This window comes from Papio anubis, chromosome 5 (assembly GCF_008728515.1).
Source record: "Papio anubis isolate 15944 chromosome 5, Panubis1.0, whole genome shotgun sequence".
Classification (NCBI taxonomy): Eukaryota; Metazoa; Chordata; class Mammalia; order Primates; family Cercopithecidae; genus Papio; species Papio anubis.
Window position 1 is genome coordinate 13,182,537 of NC_044980.1, and position 20,548 is coordinate 13,203,084.

Consider the following 20,548-nt stretch of genomic DNA (forward strand, 5'->3'; position numbering starts at 1 on the left):
TATGTGACAGAACAATTCTAGCAAACACATCACATGAAGCTCATGCACCAAGGATCTTTCATTCTAAAAAAAATAATAAAAATAAAAGATTATTTAAAAATAAGAAACAGGGAAAATCAAGCTGGGTAAGAGGGTTATGGGATTTGGAGATTGTGGGAGGTCAGGAGACCCTCTGAGGTGACTCTCTAGCAGAGGCCTGAAGGAAGAAGGAAGCAAAATATGCCACTATTGAAGGAAAAGGGTTCCAGGCTAAGTGTGTAACAAGTGCAAGGGCCCTGAGGCAGGACTGTGCCACAGCTGGTACAGGTGCCACAGCTCAAGCAGGTGGCTCGAGCTGAATGAGGATAGAGAAGCAGAAAAGTAGCAGAGGCCAGATTGTACCAGGCCTCACAGGCCCACGTGAGGACGTTGGCTTTTACTTTGCACGAGATGAACCATGGGAGAAGTTTTGGGGCAAAGGATCTGACTTACATTCTGGTGTCTGAACTGAGAACAGACTGTACAGGGACGACAGAGGCAGGAAAGCCAGTTAAAACATTATCAGAAGGATCCAAGTCAGAGACTATGGTGGTCTGGATAAAAGTAGTATGATTCCTGTAATCCCAGCACTTTGGGAGGCCGAGGAGGGCGGATCACCTGAGGTTAGGAGTTCAAGAACATCCTGGCCAACACGGTGAAACCCTGTCTCTACTAAAAACACAAAAATTAGCCGGGCATGGTGGCTTGCGCCTGTAGTCCCAGCTACTCAGGAGACTAAGGCAGGAGAATCACTTGAACCCGGGAGGATGCGGTGAGCAGAGATTGCACCACTGTGCTCCAGGCTGGGCGACAGAATAAGACTTCTCAGAAGAAGAAGAAAAAAAAAAAAGAGTAGTAATGATATAAGAATAATTGCAGGCAGATAGAGAGGGTTAAAAGGAGTCCTCGGTAAGGTTTTTTTCTTTTAATAAAAGCATCTCCCGAAACATTTCTTTTCTAACAGAAAAGCGGCTTAAAGAGCCAGGCCGGCAAGCTTTGAAATGCAAATGCTGGTGATTAGAAACTGGGTCCATCCAGCATGGCAATTCCCACCCTCTTCTCCTTGTCACCACGTGCGCCAAGCATCATGGCTGCCTCCAGATAACTCCACATGTGCAGGAATCATGGCGACCTGCATTTGCATATTAAAAGACTGGGGTGGGAGGGCCAGTTTTCTCCAGGGCTACAGGAATGACACACCTGGTCAAACCAATACCCTAAGCCCCGTGCAAATCAGACACCGCCTCCTCTAGCCTCCTAAAATAACCGACCATTTTCCCGTTTACATGGTTTTTGTCTCTCCGCTCCAAGCACCCCTTCTCTGTCTCTGTACCGGGGAGGTTTTTCCTTTTTTCTTGCCCATTAAACTTTCCACTCCTTGAAACCACTGCACGTGTGTCCACGGCGTTTATCTAATCGGCGCAAGACAAAGGACTCTGGTGTTCCTCCAGGCATCGGAGCCGTCATAAGGCAAAGGGGTGAAAATTGTCATCACATTCTAGAAGGGACCTGAAAGTAGTGCTGAGCAAATTGATGGTAGATTATTGGAAAATGAGGTGAGAGAGAAGGAAGGGCTTCCAGCCTGCTCCAGGGAGTGCTGGATTGCACTTTGGGAAGGTGATGTATTCACAGGCTTCAGGGGTTCGGACATGGACATCTTTTGCGGGGGCATTATGCTGACTATCACACTTCCCCCCACCACTCTGATAAAATGGAATGGCCACTTGCTAAAATGAAGATGAAGACAGGAGGATACTTTTGTGAGGCTGGTCAAACACGCTGAGGTTAAATATCCTGTAAGCATACAATGGACATGTCACGCAGACAGATAGGTACGTGTGTCTGGAGTTTAGGAGAGAAGCCCTGGTTTGAGGCAGAGTTTGGGGTTTTTAAAGTCATGTGGGATCACCTAAGGAATGAGTAGAGGTGGAGAAGAGAAGAGCCTGGCAGGTCTATGTTTAAAGGTCAAAAAGATGAAGAGGAACCAGTAGGAACAGGTACAAAAGGACAACCAGACCATTAGGAGGGACCAGGTGAGTGCAGTGTCCTGGAAGCCATGTGATGAAAGTGTATCAAAAAGGAGAGAATGATCAACAGCACCCATGCAGCTGATTGTTCAAGAAAGACGAGATCCAGGAAAAACCACTGGATTTAGCAACAGGTCTGGTTGACTTTCAGGAGAGCTGTTTTATCAGTGATGGGGAAAGTATGACAAAATAATGGTCCCCCTAAAATACTCATGTTCTAATCTCTGCAACCTGTAAACATCTTACCTTCCACAGCTAAAGGGACTTTGCAGATGTCATTAATGTTAAGGACCTTGAGAAGGGGGGATTATGTTGGATAATAAAGGGGACTCAACCTAATCTCATGAGTCCTTAGAAGCAGAAGAGATAGGCAGAAGAGTGGGTCAGAGACACGAGACAGAAGAAGGAGGGGGGATTCAAAGCATGGAAGGCACCTGACCCACCACTGCTGGCTTTGAAGATGAGGGAAGGAGTCAGGATCAAGGAACGTGGTGGCCTTCAGAGGCTGGAACAGCCCTGAGCTGACCTAAGACAATGGGGACCTGGGTCCTCCAACCAGGAGGAAAGGAATTCTGCCAACAGCCTGGGAGAGCGGGAAACAGAACTCAGTCTCCGGGAAGAAACACAGCCCTGCTGACACCTGATTATAAGCCCGTGAGACCTGCATCAGACTTCTGATGGACAGAACTACAAAAAGAACACATTTGTGTTGTTCAGCCTTCTAAATTTGTGGCAATTCTTTATGGCAGCAATAGAAAATTAGCAGAGAGCCTGAATGAAGTGAGTTGAAAAGAAACAAGGTGGAGAGAAACTGTGTTTTTGAGGGGTTTTGAAGGGAGCATGGAGCGGGAAGGAAACCGGGGCAATCACGGTAGGGTTTGCTGTGTGGAAGCAATCACAGCAGGTTTGTGTGTTGATGAAAAGGATTCAGTAGAAAGTGAAAATGGATGATGCTTCCAGAGAGGAAATCCTGGGGTCAGTGGAGGCGTTGGCTTTGGACGGCGAACCTGGAGAGAAAGCAGCTGCATGAGAACAGTCACCCAGGTTAATGCACATGGTGGTGGAGATGAACGCTTCTATCTTCTCAAGAAAGTCAAGAAATAAGGCCTTCGGTGGAGACAGAGGAAGACAAGGAAGTGCTGGAGGCTTGAAAGGCAGGAGACATAAAATAACCACATAAGCATTTTATAAGAAATTCGTATTTGGGAACTCCACTTTTTTTTTTTTTTTTTTGAGACTGAGTTTTGCTCTGTCACCCAGGCTGGAGTGCAGTGGCGTGATCTTGCCTCACTGCAACCTCCACCTCCTGGGTTCAAGCGATTCTCCTACCTCAGCCTCCCGAGTAGCCAGGACTATGGGCACACGCCACCACACCTGGCTAATTTTTTGTATTTTTAGTAGAGACGAAGTTTCACCGTGTTAGCCAGGATGGTCCCCATCTCCTGACCTTGTGAGCCGCCTGCCTCGGCCTCCCAAGGTGCTGGGATTTCAAGCGTGAGCCACCGTGCCTGGCCTACTTTTTAAATGAACATTATTTTTAATGGACAAATCATCATTGTATATAATTACGGGACACAATGTAATGTTATGTTATATGTATACAATATGGAATGATTAATGCAAGCCGTTTGACCATAATGAGCATTCAGGGCATCCCTGAAGCAAAAATAAACAATGTAGTTGATACTACAAAGTTCAAATTAGACTAAGCAAATCACAGAATATTAGCCCTGCAAGCACCCTTAGAGACAACGTAGCTCAAGGGTCCCCAGCCCCCAGGCCACAGACCAGTATTGGAGCTGAATGAGGACAGAGAATTGGTCCATGGTCCATTAGGAACCGGGCCACGCAGCAGGAGGTGGGCAGTGGGCAAGTGAGAGAAGCTTCATCTGTATTTACAGCCACTCTCCATGGCTCACATTACCACCTGAGCTCTGCCTCCTGTCGTATCAGTGGCAGTATTAGATTCTCATAGGAGCACAGCCTTTATTGTGAACTGCACATGAACCCTATTGTGAACTGTGTGTGTGAGGGATCTAGGTCGCTCGCTCCTTACAAGAATCTAATGCCTGATGATCTGTCACTGTCTCCCATCACCTCCAGATGAGACTATCCAGTTGCAGAAAAACACACTCAGGGCTCCCAGTGAATCTAAATTACAGTGAATTGTATAATTATTTCATTATCTATTACAATGTAATAATAGAAATAAAGTGCACAATAAATGGCATGCACTTGAATCATCCTGAAACCATCACCCACCCCCTTGTCCGTAGAAAAATTGTCTTCCACGAAACCAGTCCCTGGTGCCAGAAAGATTGGGGACTGCTGGCTTAGCTCATCTTACAAATGAGGAGACTGAGTCTAGGGAGGTTGCAGTGGCAGGTGTCACTAATACAACTCATAAATAGCAGGCCAAGGGAAGAGTTAACACTCTGGAAGCCTTGCCAGTGGTCTCTCCCCACTTTTACCTGCACTGATACTCGATTTCTTTCCTGCTTAAAAAAAAAGAAAATCTTAATTGTCTTTTAGTAAGAACAACAGATACTCAAGCAGCCCCCCAAGATCCACTGTGATTTGCACCTGACAACACACAGCAATTAATTCCCTTTCCTGCCCATTGTGCGTCCACAGTGTTTATACATTTAACCTCTGCCTCTAGAAGACTGAAGGCAGAGGAAGCAAGGTCAGTGTCAGTCACAAACCTAAATCCCCTGTGAAGACACAGGTATAAAGCTAAAAATACTAAATTTCAAAGGTTTTAGTATAAAAGAGTCTATAAACCCTAAGAGAATTTAAGCAAAAATCCCCTGAGCAACTCGAGAGAATAAAAACGGTAGGGGATGGGGAGAAGGGCTCCATCACCTGTCTGTAAGTGGAGTTATGACAAGCCTGTCAGTGCAGCCTAAAAATTCATTCTGGTATATGAAAGCCACATCTGTGATGTGAATCATCATCTTGTCAGAATCTTCGTTAAAGTAAAATCTGCACTGTTTCAGCCACTCAAAGTCCATAGGACTCTTGATATGCATATGACACTGAAATTCAAAAGGTATATGTTAGAGCTGTGATGAGAATCACTCATTAAATATACGCATTAGCATTCATGTAGATCATAAAGTGAAATAAATGAAACTCATAGACAATCCAACTATTTCAGAGGTGTCAACTATATCACCAGCCAACCCATTCATCTATTGATGAGTAAAAAAAGAAACTTTGGAAGACATGGGAGTAAGAAAACTCAAGAGAAACCCCTAATTATGCCCCTCCAATTTAAGTGGCTTTACACATTTTAATAATAAGATATTCATTTCTTAAATTTCACCCTTAAGTGCCTAATGCCATAGTCCTAACCATGAAAAAAGTATGTTTTGGCATACGAAGACAGAACTAAACAATCTCATTAGGAAAAAGACATCTCTTAAGACTATAACAAAGTACATTGTTGGGGTTTTTTAATCCAGTAATTATTTTTCCCAAGAATTACATTGGGCCAAAATTTCTAACATCTAAATGACAGGCCATTGCCTGGCAATGCTTTTGTCCAGATCTTTTAGCCAAAGTTTTAAGCCACTTTCATCATTTTCTTTGACAAATAAGAAATCTAAAATTAGCCTGAGCCCTTCATTTCTCAGAGAGACAAGTAGTGTGCTTAACTATTAAGGCAGGAGATTAGCACACAATAGCTTCAATGTGCTACCTTTACTTCCATTACATCAGGACCAATCTTTCATAATCTTTTTTACATAATGTGGTGAGACAAATCCAGAAAATTATTATGAAAATAAGAGCTTTTTGCCTCTTACCTAGCGTATTTTACAGTAGACGACAAATTTCACTTCTTTTTATTTCCCATTTTCTATAGCTACAAAACTCTCTTTTCCCACCCTGTTCTCTCTTTAAAAGCAAAAATGTGGGACACCTGAATGTCAGAAGCTCTATTAGGAAAGGCCATTTGCAATCAATGACATAAAATGTAGCAAAACTTGTTAAGAATGCGATTTTTCGAAAGCCTTAAGGGAAGTCCTAAACAGCTCTACTAAGCAATAGTACTAATAATTTTCATAGCAAGAAAGTAGTGATCTTCAATTAATAGGTAAAAAGCAAAAAAGATGTATGAAGGCTTTTCAGATGCTACATGACAATTTTAACATTAAAAATCATCACGTTAAAATATTTTTAATAAAGTCTAATTGCCTCAATAACATCTTAGCATAGATCATCAGAATATGATTTACATTCAGTTAAGACTGAAAAGAAAGCTTTTTTTAAGACTGAAAAACAAACTCTGATTACGAACATGATTCTTAGCCAGAATTTAATCTTTTCCTTGAACTCAATCAAACTAGTTCTACCGGGTAAACACAGAGAGTGTCTAGAATTTGTTTTTCTCTACATGCCACAGCATTTATAAAGAATTTACCAGGTTATCAAAGATATCCCTTTGGTGCACATGAATAGTAATCAGAGTCTCATATTTCACTCGTTCCATGGAACTCAGATCCCTCGTGGTGATGTCTATCAGTGTATTGAGTAGCTCCAGGAAAGTCTCATTAGTTTTCTGCATGATTTTTTTATCAAACTTGGCATTTCTAAGGGCTTCTTCTGAATCCCGTGTCCATATCATCTGAATTCCTAATAATCCAACCTTATGGAAATAAAAAAGGCTTTATGAATTTGTATGGCGTATTTATGTATTTAAATAGAAATTACAACGTGGTCAATAGTTGTGATTCTTACGCAAGTGTAAAGCCATGATTACATCAACTTTGATATCTTTTTTTATAACCTATGGAAATTCAATTTCTTATCATTTTAAGTCATTTATGTTGAAGTCACATTTCTCCCTAGATAGATTTTAAGTTGCCTGCAGGCAAAGAATGTCTGAAACTTGCTTTACCCAAACTAGCATAATGTTGAGACAGAGCAGATGCTCACCAAATTTTTATTAATCACAGTAACGAAGAAAACATTGTTTCCTGTATTTTAATGCTGAAATCTATTTTTCATTTTTTTAGTAAAGTGTTCAATCAGTACATTTTCATGATTTTTGTACATTGTTACATCAAAAGATTGAGTAGGAAGAAAACTGTTTTAAGTTAAAGACAATACATCAAATATATCTATAACCCAAATATACATTTAAGTCTACAGATATATGACCATATAATCTGTAGTTAAAAATCTTTAAGGTTAAGTATATTTAATGAGTCCTTATGAAAATCTTAATACTGGTCTAGAGTTAAATTATAGCCGTTTGTGAAGCTTACAATAGGTAATGTCTGAGATTTAAAATGACTATTTTACAAAACATACTTTCCAATTTCAATACACTGACCTGAGCAGGGAAGGATGAAAGAAATTCAATTAGTTGGAAACCTGTTTCTTGAATATTTGCAGCTGCCTGGCGAATCACAAGATGCAATGAGGACTGAGATTCTTCCAAAAGAGAATTAAGCCAAACTTCTACATTGCCCTCTGCCATGACAGGTTTATCCAATTCAATCGTCTCACCCTCTCGAGAGGAAACTGACAGAATTCGATCATAGATCTATGTTAGAAACAAACAAACAAAAAAAAGCTATAGTCATATAAAAAGTAAAAACTAATTCTTGACTTTGACTTGTCCTTCCCATAGAAAGTAAAGCTACAGATTATAAAATACTGTAAAAGCCAAATATAAACTACTTAAAAACAATTTTTTTAAAAAAGCCTTGAATCTAAAAGCCAATACAAGATCAATTTCAGGCTGGGCGCAGTGGCTCACACCTGTAATCCCAGCACTTTGGGAGGCCGTGCCAGGTGGATCACCCGAGGTCCGGAGTTCAAGAACAGCCTGGGCAATATGGTGAAACCCAGCTCTACTAAAAATACAAAAATTAGCTGGGCATGGTGGTGGGGTGCCTGTAATCCCAGCTATTTGAGAGGCTGAGGCAGGAGAATCGCTTTAACCCAGGAGGCAGAGGTTGCAGTGAACCGAGACCATGCCATTGCACTCCAGGCTGGGGGACAACAGCGAGACTCCGTCTCAAAAAAGAAAGAAAGAAAGAAAGAAAGAAAGAAAGAAATCAATCAATTCTAAATAAACTATACTGTAAGGGGGGAAACTTATTTTCTAAAAGAAATATTTAATACAAATATGATGATTTTTAAAATCTCTAAAGTTTCCCAAATGAAATGAGGCTTCTAAAATCTAAAATGTTATACTAAGTCCTCCTTAGCTGTAGACAGAAGTGATCTACCAAAAAGCTAATGGGGCTTCAGCTTCAGGGCCCCTCACTTACACAGACCGTTTCCAAGGTCTTGAATATGAATTTGTATTTATAATTTTACAAGATTTAGCACCCACACAAACAAAATCTGCCCCTGACTGTAGAAACCTTATGGCAGGAGCAGCAAAAAACAAAAGCAACACGATCTTAAGAAGCAACTGCTAAGAACAAAGGCTAAAAGTCTGTGGGCATTTAACTAACAAAAGTGAGCTACATGGTAAATAAGATGCTGAAAGATACTTAAATTATCTTCCATACAACTTGAGACAGTGAGAAGCTTTGCTCTTGGACCATGATGTCCTAGTGCTGTGGCAGAGGATTTAAGCAAAACATCAGGAAGATTTTTCTGATGAATTAAGTCCCTTCTTTCAACCCACACACCCAATAAAACAACAAGAAACACTGATTTTTGAACCTTTAAAATCCATCCTGTTTTCCTTCCTCTCTGTCCCCTCTAACCAAGCCTTGTTACAGCTGTTCAGCCTTTTTTATCCCGATTTTGCAATGGCTTCTTACATCGATTTCCTTGCCCCCTTTCATTCCGCCTCCTACACTGCACCAGAGAATGTTTCTGAAACACAGATCAGGTCACTGTCCTGCTTAAATGCCTCCCATGGCTTTTTATCATGTTCGGGATGAAGCAGAATTCCATCATGTGATGCGCTTGGCCTTTGGAATCTTGCCCATCCCCACTTCACTCTTTGCTCATGGCTCCCTGTTGTGGGCCCAATTGTGACTTTCAAAAAGATATACTGAAGTCCTAAGCCCTGACACCCGTGAATGTGACATTATTTGGGAATAGCGTCTTTGCAGATGTGATCAATTTAAGATGCAGTCACCTCTAGCCTCCAGAACTTTGAGAGAATACATTTCTGTTGTTTTAAGCCGTGGCAGCCCTAGGAAATGAATACACTCCCTCACACAGCCACGCTGCTGACATCCTAGGCTTCCCACACCTCCGGGCGCCCACAACTCCTTTGCACATGCTCTTCTTCTGACCTGACCGTACTTCCCTTCACCTGCAAGGTTATATTCCACTTACCTTTAAAACATCAGCGCAAATTTACATTCTCCTGCAGAAAGCCTTCCCTGACACCCCCATACACCCAGGTGAGGGCTCCCTGATGGGCATTCTCATGATCTTTGTGCTTAATGAAGCACAATAATAATCATTGAAGTCCCAAATTATCAGCAATTTAATTGCCCAATTTCTCTGAAGTGTTATACTACATAAAACTGACTTCACTGTTGATCACAATATATTCTTCCTGGGAACCCCAGGCCAGCATCATGTCTAGCAGATAGCAAGCAGCTTGGCCTTAACAAGTGGCTTTTCATTGCTTCGAATGGAATAGCTCTAACACCCCCTAACTGCACTCTGAGGGTTACTTGTTTACTTCCCTGTCTCCCCGACCCGAGCACAAGTTCACGGAAGGCTAGTGTATTCCCAGTGTTAAGCATGACATCTGGAACATGGTAGTTGCTCAATAAATATAACACTGCATGCTAGGATGAAGAAATGAATGTTACTAGGGTTTTGTATGAAGCACCAGAGGGAAACTGAATACGATATCTAACAAGAAGAGTCACTTTCCTAGGGAATTTGGGTGGAGGGATGGATTAGACAATAGATTTCGGCAGCTGTGCAGGTGTGGTCTCCATCAAGTTAACTGACCTATCGTGAGTCTCATGCAGCTTCGTGATTCTAGACACATGGAAGTGTAAAAAAAAAAAAAAAAAAATTTGAATAAAGTATGCCGAAACCAGATTAAAACAATTGAATCATAAGGGCAAGTCTGTTTAGTTAAGACGTTATTTTGTGAACAGCTGGTTTTTTATCTTGTTGGATTTCTGACTAGTTAACTTGGTGTGTAAAACCATGAATGCTACATAAAATGCATTCTTAATCCTAAACTAGCATTTTTTAAATTTGAATCTACACTTTGGATAATAAGAAATTATACAGTTCTGAAGGTAAATTGGGCCCCAAGATTTTTTTTTAGTCACTGGCCAAGAGCTAATGAACAGGGAGGCAACCCTTGCTATAAACCCGTTTTCAAAGAGCTACTTAAAGATAGTTGAGGTTCTAAGGTACGGTGACTGTTGGCCTGCCATTAGAATTAGGCGAACCTTGTCATGGAACTTGACAGATTTAATGTTGTCAAACACATTCAGCAAATGGGCCTGTATGGTGTGGGAGTCCGATGCCTGCCCCAGAATCTCTAGAAGGGCAGGATCTGAGACGAAGAAAAACCGAGGAAAGCACAGCCGCTTTTTCTCCAAGTACCTGCGAGGAGAGGAAAAACATAAACCTTTATAACCACACAAAGCCCATCATTCAAAGAATAAATTAACCTGGATGGGAAAAGGGGGGAAGATTGTGTGACTTGTAACATTCTGATTTTCCCACATGACTTCTCGACAATTTTTCGATTTTTTAAGAATTTTGTCAAATAACATTCCATATTCTGATGGAGAAATAATTTTTTCCCAAAATTGGTGGCGGAATTCCCTCCTTTTTCACAAGTATAATGTACACCTGTTGCACAGTCTGGAAAATCTTGTACATTCTAGGTAGAGAGTAAGATAAAAACACACCCAGGCAGGTTTTGGTTTTGGGTTTGGGTTTGGGTTTCCAAGCCCAGCACTGTGTCATCTAAAGGCTCCCTACAATACTTGAAATTGTAACTTAAAAGAGAATCCAATGAATTCATCATCCAAGCGGAAGCAAAACCCAGCTGTGACGAGCTCCGTGGAAAAGCTGTGGCGCTCGTCTCTGCCTCCAGGAGTTTCCAAAGTTCACTGGATGTTCCGATCACGGAGCTGCTTTCAGGCAGGCTTTTGTTTCTGTATTTCTTTCTGTTACGGTCATTCCTGATGCTATGGATATGTGTATTCTGTTGTTTTCTTAACTATAGCTTTCTATCTTCATTTTCTAGCATATTTTGTTACAATTATTTTAATTGTACTTCTTTTTGAAACTTTACCAGCTGTTTTAATTTTTTTTAATTTTTGCTCTTCCCTTATCACTTGTATTATTATTCATTTTAGCCCTTTTTCGACTTTTTTATTTGAGACAGAATCTCACTCTTTCACTGAAGTGCAGTGGCATGACCTTGGCTCACTGCAACCTCCACTTCCCGGGTTCAAGTGATTCTCCTGCTTCAGCCTCCAAAGTGGCTGCAACTACAGGCTTGTGCCACCATGCTCGGCTAATTTTTTTTCTTTTTTCTTTCTTTTTTTTTTTAGTAGAGATGGGGTTTCACCATGTTAGCCAAGGCTGGTCTCGAACTCCTGACTTCAAATGATCCACCCGCCTCAACCTCCCAAAGTGCTGAGATTACAGGCATGAGCCATCACACCTGGCCTCAACTTTTATTTTAGGTTCAGGGGTACATGTGCAGGTTTGTTATATAGGTCAACTGCATGTCGGGAGGTTGGTATACAGATTATTTCATCACCCGGGTAATAAGCATAGTACCTGATAGGTAGTTTTCCAATCCTCACCCTCCTGCCACCTCCACCCTCGAGTAGACCCCAGTGTTTGTTGTTGACAGCCAAACTCCTGTGACGGTATAGAGAAGATACCTTATATTCACGGACACAGTCCGATGACCCCAACTCAAATTACAATCTGATCTGTGTGAAGACCCTTCCTGTCCATGCTGATCCTCGACAGCTTGGGAGGGTGTCATTTTTGTATAAATACGATTTCTCAAATGTTTACACGAGGCTTACAAATGTTGCTCATAACCTCTTCTTGGTAACAGAATCAAAAGGGAAAGCTCAGTAAAAACTTAATAAATAAAATAAAAATTTTTTTAAAGTGTGAACAATTTTAGAGTAGACATTTTCTCTGCGTGGTTATAAAATAATGCCCAAATGTTGGGTGATAGAGTACAATATGTTCATAGTAAAAAGAAAGAATAAAAAAGAGAAAAATAGGCCAGGTGCAGTGACTCACGCCTGTAATCCCAGCACTCTGGGAGGCCGAGGTGGGTGGATGACCTGAGGTCAGGAGTTTGAGACCAATCTGGCCAACATGGTGAAACCTCGTGTCTACTGAAAAAGAAAAAAAAAAATGCAAAAAATAGCTGGGTGTGGTGGTGCACCCCTGTAATCCCAGCTACTCGAGAGGCTAAGGTAGGAGAATCACTTGAACCTGGGAGACGGAGACTGCAGTGGGCCGAGATTGCACCATTGCACTCCAGCCTGGGTGACAGAGTGAGACCCCATCTCAAAAACAAAAAAGAGAAAAAAAAATAGAGGGGTGGTTGTGCATGTGCATGTGTGTGTGTGTGTGTGTGTGTGTCTGTCTGTCTGTCTGTCTGTCTGTGGTGGTGGGTGGAAGATGAGGAAGGGAGAGAAAAGTAATAAACTCAGCTGTAGGTAGTCCAGTAGACAATTCCTCAGCAAGGGGTGACTGAACCTGCATGATGTCTTAGTGATCCCTGCCCCTCAGTCCTTCCACGTTGAAGAACCCCCAGAGCAGGGAAACTTTCAGAAACCCTTTCCTCGTTCTCTCTGACCTGATCCTGGTGTTAGGCACATAGCACTCATGCTGGGTCTATATCTAAGAACTGTCAGTGGTGCCTGAACCACATTTGGTCATGCTAAAAAATTATTAGGCTAAATGGAATGGCGCAGCATCCATCATTAGAAAACAACCTTTTTGTCCTTCAACAGTTACTTGACTTGATCTAATAATTTTATAAAGGAGATCAACTAATTAATCCCTAAGACTCCATTTTTCTAGACGTTTATGTTAGAAGAATTACTTGCAAATGGTTTTGCTTTAAAGTGAACATTTAAAGGATACTTTACTGATATTGGTGTTGGCTACAGCCATGGTGTTTAAAAAGCCTCTTTAGGTATATAGTGGTAACTCTATAGCAGCAATCCTCAACCTTTGTGCCACCAGGGACCAATTTCATGGAAGACAATTTTTCAATTTTTCTACAGACCTGGGGTTGGGGTGGTTTCAGGATGATCCAAGTGCAATATATTTACTGTGTACTTTACTTCTATTATTATTGTGCACTTATGTTTCTATTATTATTACATGGTAAAAATAATTACACAACTCACCATAAAGTAGAGTCAGTGAGAGACCTCACCTTGTTTTCCTGCAACTAGATGGTCCCATCTGGAGATGATGGGAAACAGTGACAGATCATCAGGCATTAGATTCTCATAAGGAGTGCGCAACCTAGATCCCTCACATGCGCAGTTCACAATAGGGTTTGCACTACTATGAGACTGTAATGTTGCTGCTGATCTCACAGGAGGCAGAGCTCAGGTGATATTGAGAGTGATGAGGAGCAGCTGTAAACACAGATGAACCTTCGCTCACTCACCTGCTACTCACCTTCTGCTGTGCAGCCCTGTTCCTAACAGGCCACGGACTGGTTCCAAGGTTTGAGGACCTCTGCTCTATAGCACAGGCCTTTGAAACACCCATCACCTAAATTAGAGTAAACGTGCAAATATTTGCAACAGAAAATTTTGGCCCTACCGCTAGCTTCAAGGTAGTGGGGTGGACATCCATGTAAGCATGGTTTTGCTCAGACTCCTCAACTTTCCTAAAAGTCCACCAACTTCCACATCTCCCCAGCTATATGCTGAAGCCTATGAATTTGTCCTTAACCAGCAGTGCAGACTGCCTGTCCTCTGCATTCTTGTCAGGGTTTACATCTCTCACGTCTTATGCTGCCCAATACCTTCCACCAACATAGATATGAAAGTGATATTCATGGAGGATTCATTAAAGTGTATGCAGTGATTCCATTCTCTTAGTTCCCTGGATGAAGCCATTCCATTAGAGAGGCTCATGTTTGATTCATGCTGTGATAAGAAAGTAGATGAAGATTCTGCTCTGGGTTCCCTTTTAAAAGGATACACAATAGAAATTCGTCCAAATTATCAATTTGAGGACAAGAAAACAATGTCTCCCCAAGTAACTTTTAGTCTATGAATCTCATGAACCTATCATTTGTCACCGTTTACCTTGGGCCCCAGGAAGGATCTTTGCTCTCTAATCTAAGGTCCATTTGTAGTTTTTCTCTGCACCAATTTTACCCTCTGAGCTTATTAGCCCTTTTTTTCCTTTGACCTTAACTTTCTCATTGCATGGTTATTTTTCAGCAGCCGTCCCAAAACTTTTCTGGTTAGCCAAGAATAAATAAGTAATCCATATTGCTTACAAGCACCCCCATACAGGTCTTTTTTCCATTTTTAGTATAGTCACTTTTTTTGTTCAACTTTAATAAACTATCTATTTCATCAAATTCCTGCCAGAGCACCATTTGAAGCCCAGTATTTTAGCCATCACCCATGACTACGAGGGCAGCCTGGCTTCGATGAGCTGAGTCCTGCAGTGCACAGGACAAGCTGGCTATTCACAGGACACTAGTACAGGTCATGAGGCCATCAGGATAAATTCATGGGGAAAGATAACTGTCTCCGAGTGGGCCAAGGAGACATCATTATTTAAATTAAATGCTCAGGTGCTTGAGTTTAACTTCCTTGTCAATGTACACTTAGCATACTACTATGTAACATATTTCTACTTACATTATTTTATTGTGATTAACCAAGGGAAAAAAAACAAACAAAAAAACTTTATGACTCTTGGAATTCACCAAGCCTCCATACACATAAATGTGTGTGTAGATAGATATTATATTAGATACTTTTTAATATAATCCTGATTGCATGTATATACTAAACACTGTTTCATATAATGAGCATAATAAAATATGTTGGTTCTATAGATGTTTATCCAAGAAGAATATCAGAAAAACAGGTGCATTAATTTTTAAAAGCAGGCACTGTATGAGAATGTTCATACGGTCTTATCCCAGTGATGGAAGCAACGTTAAGTCCCATGAGTCCAACATCAGGACAAATCTAGCAAGTGTTTGATGAGAACATAAGGCTTCAAAATATCAGTTTCATCTGTGCAACAGCTTTATACATGAATTAAGCCTTAGCAAACGAAAACAAATTTGGCTAATGCTATCTAGTCTCCCTATATCCTTTTGTCTCAAGGATACTGAGAGCTTTCAAAGAGCCAGGGAACTTACCCAGTAAGGGATTTCTGGCATATCTCCAACTGGTCCAGCAAGTGCGGTAACAGCTGCCCCAGAGTCTCATCTCCAACACAGCACTGAACTACATTGGGCACTTCATGTGCCCGAGTCATGATCTTCACCCAAGATTTATCTATGTTAGAAAAGCGCTTGGCTTCCTATGAGAACAAGGTAACAAAGCACACTTAGATTTGGACACGTCTGTGATCTCAAAGACAAAGTATCTCACATTCCTCCAGTTGAGGCTAGAGTTTTAACCGGTCCAGATATCCAAGCAATATACGCCAAATGTCATACACATTTTATTGAAGTTCGTATTGGGCTTTCTGTGCCGAATCATCCCCTGTATTAAGTAAGTATCCTTAGCTCAACCTTGGGACTCCCATTATGTTAAGTTAAAACAAGAAATGAATACAAAAGTAATAATACAATTCAAGAAAATATGAAAAGAAAGGACACATCTTTCTTTTCAGGGGTTATCTCTAAATGAAGTACATTTCCTATTTTTATATTTTCTATATTGAGCACTGGATTGTTTGTTTATGTAGAAAAAGTATTTAAAAATAAAGATACAAAATTAATTCCAGTATAACTGGAATATTGTAAAAAAATTTAATGGCAAATGCACAGATTATCTTGAGAGGGCAGGAATCATATAAGTTTTCTTCTTTTTTTTTTAAGACAGGGTCTCACTCTGTTGTCCAGGCTGGATTCAACGCTATTCCCATCAAGCTATCATTGACTTCCTTCAAATAATTAGAAAAGAAACTACTTTAAATTTCATATGGAACCAAAAAAGAACCCATATAGCCAAGACAATCCTAAGCAAAAAGAACAAAGCTGGAGGCATCATGCTACCTGACTTCCAACTAAACTTCAAGGCTACAGTAACCAAAACAGCATGGTACTGGTACCAAAACAGACATATAGACCAAGGAAACAGAACAGAAGCCTCAGAAATAACACCACACATCTACAACCATCTGATCTTTGACAAACCCAACAAAACAAGCAATGGGGAAAGGATTCCCTATTTATTAAATGATGTTGGGAAAACTGGCTAGCCATACGCAGAAAACTGAAACTGGACTCCTTCCTTACACCTTATACAAAAATTAACTCACGGTGGATTAAAGATCTAAACATAAGACCTAAAACCATAAAAACCCTAGAAGATAACCTAGGCAATACCATTCAGGACATAGGAATGGGCAAAGACTTAATGACTAAAACACCAAAAGCAATTGCAACAAAAGTCAAAACAGTGTGGCAATTCCTCAAGGAGCTAGAACTAGAAATACCACTTGACCCAGCAATCCCATTACTGGGTATATACCCAAAGGATTATAAATCAATCTACTATAAAGACACATGCACACATATGTTTATTGCAGCACTGTTCACAAAAGGAAAGACTTGGAACCAACTCAAATGCCCCCCAATGTTATACTGGATAAAGAAAATGTAGCACATATACACCATGGAATACTATGCAGCCATAAAAAAGAAGGAGTTCATGTCCTTTGCAGTGACATGGATGCAGCTGGAAACCATCATTCTCAGCAAGCTAGCACAGGAACAGAAAACCAAATACCACATGTTCTCACTCATAAGTGGGAATTAAACAATGAGAACATATGGGCACAGGGAGGGGAACATCACACACTGGGGCCTGTCAGGGGGTGTGGGAAAAGGGTAGGGATAGCATTAAGAGAAATACCTAATGTAGATGACGGGTTGCTGGGTTCAGCAAACCACCATGGCACATGTATACCTATGTGACAAACCTGCACGTTCTGCACATGTATCCCAGAACTTAAAGTATAATTTAAAAAAAAAAAAAATCCAAACCTCCTACTTAAAACCTTTAAAAAAAAAAAAAAAGAAGATAAAAAACATGCACAAATGCAAATCAAAAATAAAGTAAAATTTAGTGAGTGAACACATTTCACTACTGCCTCCAAAATAAATGGTCTGCAGTCTAATTTGATCTGTCATCTGTAATTAAACTGAAAACTAACCAAAGAAGTTCGGAAACCTATGTCATGAAAACATTTAATATAATCATGCTTCTAAAACTCAAATATATTGTTAAAATGTTATAATCTTGCATACAGTTTAAGGTAATTGAATAAGAATCCTTAAGAATTGGTTAAAGTGTTCATTTAAAAATCTCAAAATATATTCCATATATACCTAGTAAGAAGGTTATGATTTGATGATAAATATATACTCGACATCTCGAAAAGAAGGTCTTTTTGTTTTGGGGATTTTTTCTGCAAATATCCACCCCTCAAATGTACTGTACAGATATAATTGGGTACATTGCATAGTATGGATTACTTTAAAATGTCAGTAGTAGAACAAATTAGCCTACCATTGTCAAGATAACTGCACCATAATTCTACAGTTCCAAATTCTACCTTGAAATTATCTAAAGAAGCATATCAATTATGCAACCACTTATTCTTTGTTTTTTAACGGTCTATTATCTATCAAACCTCCACAGTTTTGCAGCATTCTTACTCTGATTGTCACCCCTTTCCTTTCCACAATTCCTCACTCCTGTTGCAGAATAACAGTATTAACAGTGACAACAAAATATTGAAGGAAGGGGTTCAATGGAAGTGGAATATTATTGCATTATTTAAGGGTGTATTCGTTCTGAGATCTTGCTCTGAAAAAATATGATGAAATCATAAAGAAGATTAGGAAACCTTGGGCAACTGCTTGGCAATGTCTCCTCCCACAAAGACGGCTTCTAAATAAATCCACAGGTTTTGCACTGTCATCCAGCTCTCGATGATGTCTGTTGAGTTGGAAAGGTACTGCACCCATTTTTGAATCTGGGCTTTGAATGGCATATTGTACCTAAAATAAGAAATAGGTTTAGGATTTGGTTTTGGTTTTGGTTGTGCTGTGGTTTTCAAACTAAAAAGGTTTTTTAAAAGTCTTAATTTTTAACCTCTTTCTTTACAACCTTCATTACGTTGCTGGCTTTTAAAGTGATGCAACCAAGTGATTAATTCATCCCCATTTATTGTGCATTGTTAGTCTAGCTTTTTCCCTTTCGATCCAGAGTGTAGAGAAGGGTGGCAGATTTGTAATCTAAGGAGTAGGTCAGGCATTAGACTTGATTCCACCAAGCTTCCAGGGTGATATAATTACCCTCAGTGCTGCTACGGCTGTGAGAATCACATTTGCTCTACTGAACTTCTGTGCCTATTTCATGGAGTCTCTGGTTTTTCATATAATATGGAGCCTTTATAGAATCATCAGTGGGGACCAGACAACTAATTCAATCTTCAAATATGATAACACCCGGACTCTCTCATTAGCCTCCCCTTTTCTGAGTCTCTTCCTAACTTCCCACATACCTGTGTCCAACCCACTCATGTTTGATATACATGTGTGCAAGGTTACTGCCTTTTCCATAGTTAATCTGTCTTCCCCTTTTCCTCTTTAAGACAGACTGCCTGCGGGTAGCCTCCCAATGTCCTTTTCTCCTTCTGCTTTTCCATGTGGGCTCATAACTACCCAGCTAAATTACTGAATTTCCCGGCTTCCCTTTGCAGTAATGTGCAGTCAGAAGACTAAGTTCCACATCGACAGTGCTTAATTTAGCTGAACACTGGAATGATCTCATAGCTGAACACTGGAATCATCTCGCCAGCATTAAAAATTACTGATGCCTGCCTGGGTCCTACCTACAGAGACTCTGATTCAATGAGTCTGGGACGTGGCCCTGGCATCGGGATTTTTTTTTAAGTTCCTTCGGTGTATCTGGCGTGTTGCATTTCTACATGAAATGTTGAGTAGTGGCACTGGATGTAATGGGTAGCATGGGGAATAAGGTCACACCTGGGAAAGACAGATGAGTGAGCCAGACCAAACTTGGGTCCCTGATGATGTGGTGAAGTCCCCATTCCAACCTGAACCATCTATGTTAAGAATTCTTTTACACGTGAGCAATATAAACATCAGTGTTATGTTAGCCATTTTGTATGTGGTGTTTCTGTTATTTACAAACTTAATCCTAAATGATTGTACAGCCTATCTTTATGTTTCTTCTTCTTTTTCTTATCCCTTCATGGATCTCTCTAGCCCTACATAATATGGACTTGAAGTCGTATTATTGCATAAAATTTAATTTCCATATTCTTAATTGTTAACCAAATTGTTTTAATATTCCACACATCTTTCTGAATATTTGTGTGCTCTTCACTGGAATATAGGTCCATAGAAACAGAGATCTTTCCTTTATCTGTTGTTCTATCCACAGCACCTAGAAGAGTACATTGCTCACATAGCAAAGGTTCAATAAGTATATATTGAAAAAATATTCCTCCCAATAACTCTATCTGTAGATTAGATGCTATTGATAAGAAAAGTTTCCCAGCCCAACTAGATAATTTTTACTTAATTTATATTTATATGTGTATCTTTTCTATCTCCCTAGGGTATATTATTGTCTGTCTATCCTTTATTCTGGTTTGGTATGAATAGTAACCAAGTTCATTAAAACTCACCAAATCCTGAGAAGTCCAAACTCAAGATCACTAATGGTCTAACTTTATATCCCCATATTACTTTAGTGTAACAAATAAACTGAAATAAGAGAAATTTTTTGAAATAGCATGAAGTACACGGTATTTCCAACATTAAAAGTATTGATACACAAATATACAGAGAATTGGGTGATATTTTAAAGCGAGAATAGAACAACAAATTCATATCTCAATGGTATCCACATTCTGCACAATTACCGTATATTTGAGAAGATTCTGGGGAACAAAAACATTATTTCAGAAAGAGCAAATGGAAGCAATGAAACAAGGAAATGTAAATTCATGACTGTATAGTTTGTATGTCCAAAATGTGAGGGGTGGCCACTACGCATTATACACACGTAACAAAAGTTCACATGTGGACGGATGCGGTGGCTCATGCCTGTAACCGCAGCACTTTGGGAGGCCAAAGCGGGCAGATCACCTGAGACCAGGAGTTTGAGACCAGCCTGGCCAACATGGTGAAACCCTGTCTCTACTAAAAGTGCAAAAATTAGCCAGGCATGGTGGCTGTTGCCTGTAATCCCAGTACTCAAGAAGCTGAGGCAGAATCACTGGAACCCAGGAGG

General features: G+C 40.2%; 1 protein-coding gene across 1 annotated transcript in view; it reads right to left on the reverse strand.

Moving 5' to 3' along the window:
* The window catches only part of DNAH5 (dynein axonemal heavy chain 5), a 239,087-nt gene that overhangs the window by 142,421 nt on the left and 76,118 nt on the right, over window positions 1–20,548 (reverse strand). The window contains exons 30-35 of the mRNA XM_031666810.1: window positions 18,129–18,282; window positions 15,406–15,569; window positions 10,451–10,607; window positions 7,387–7,599; window positions 6,472–6,696; window positions 4,911–5,083 (exon numbers count right to left, since the gene is read on the reverse strand). Coding sequence (XP_031522670.1) covers window positions 4,911–5,083; window positions 6,472–6,696; window positions 7,387–7,599; window positions 10,451–10,607; window positions 15,406–15,569; window positions 18,129–18,282 — 1,086 coding nt within the window. The remainder of the gene's footprint in view (window positions 1–4,910; window positions 5,084–6,471; window positions 6,697–7,386; window positions 7,600–10,450; window positions 10,608–15,405; window positions 15,570–18,128; window positions 18,283–20,548) is intronic.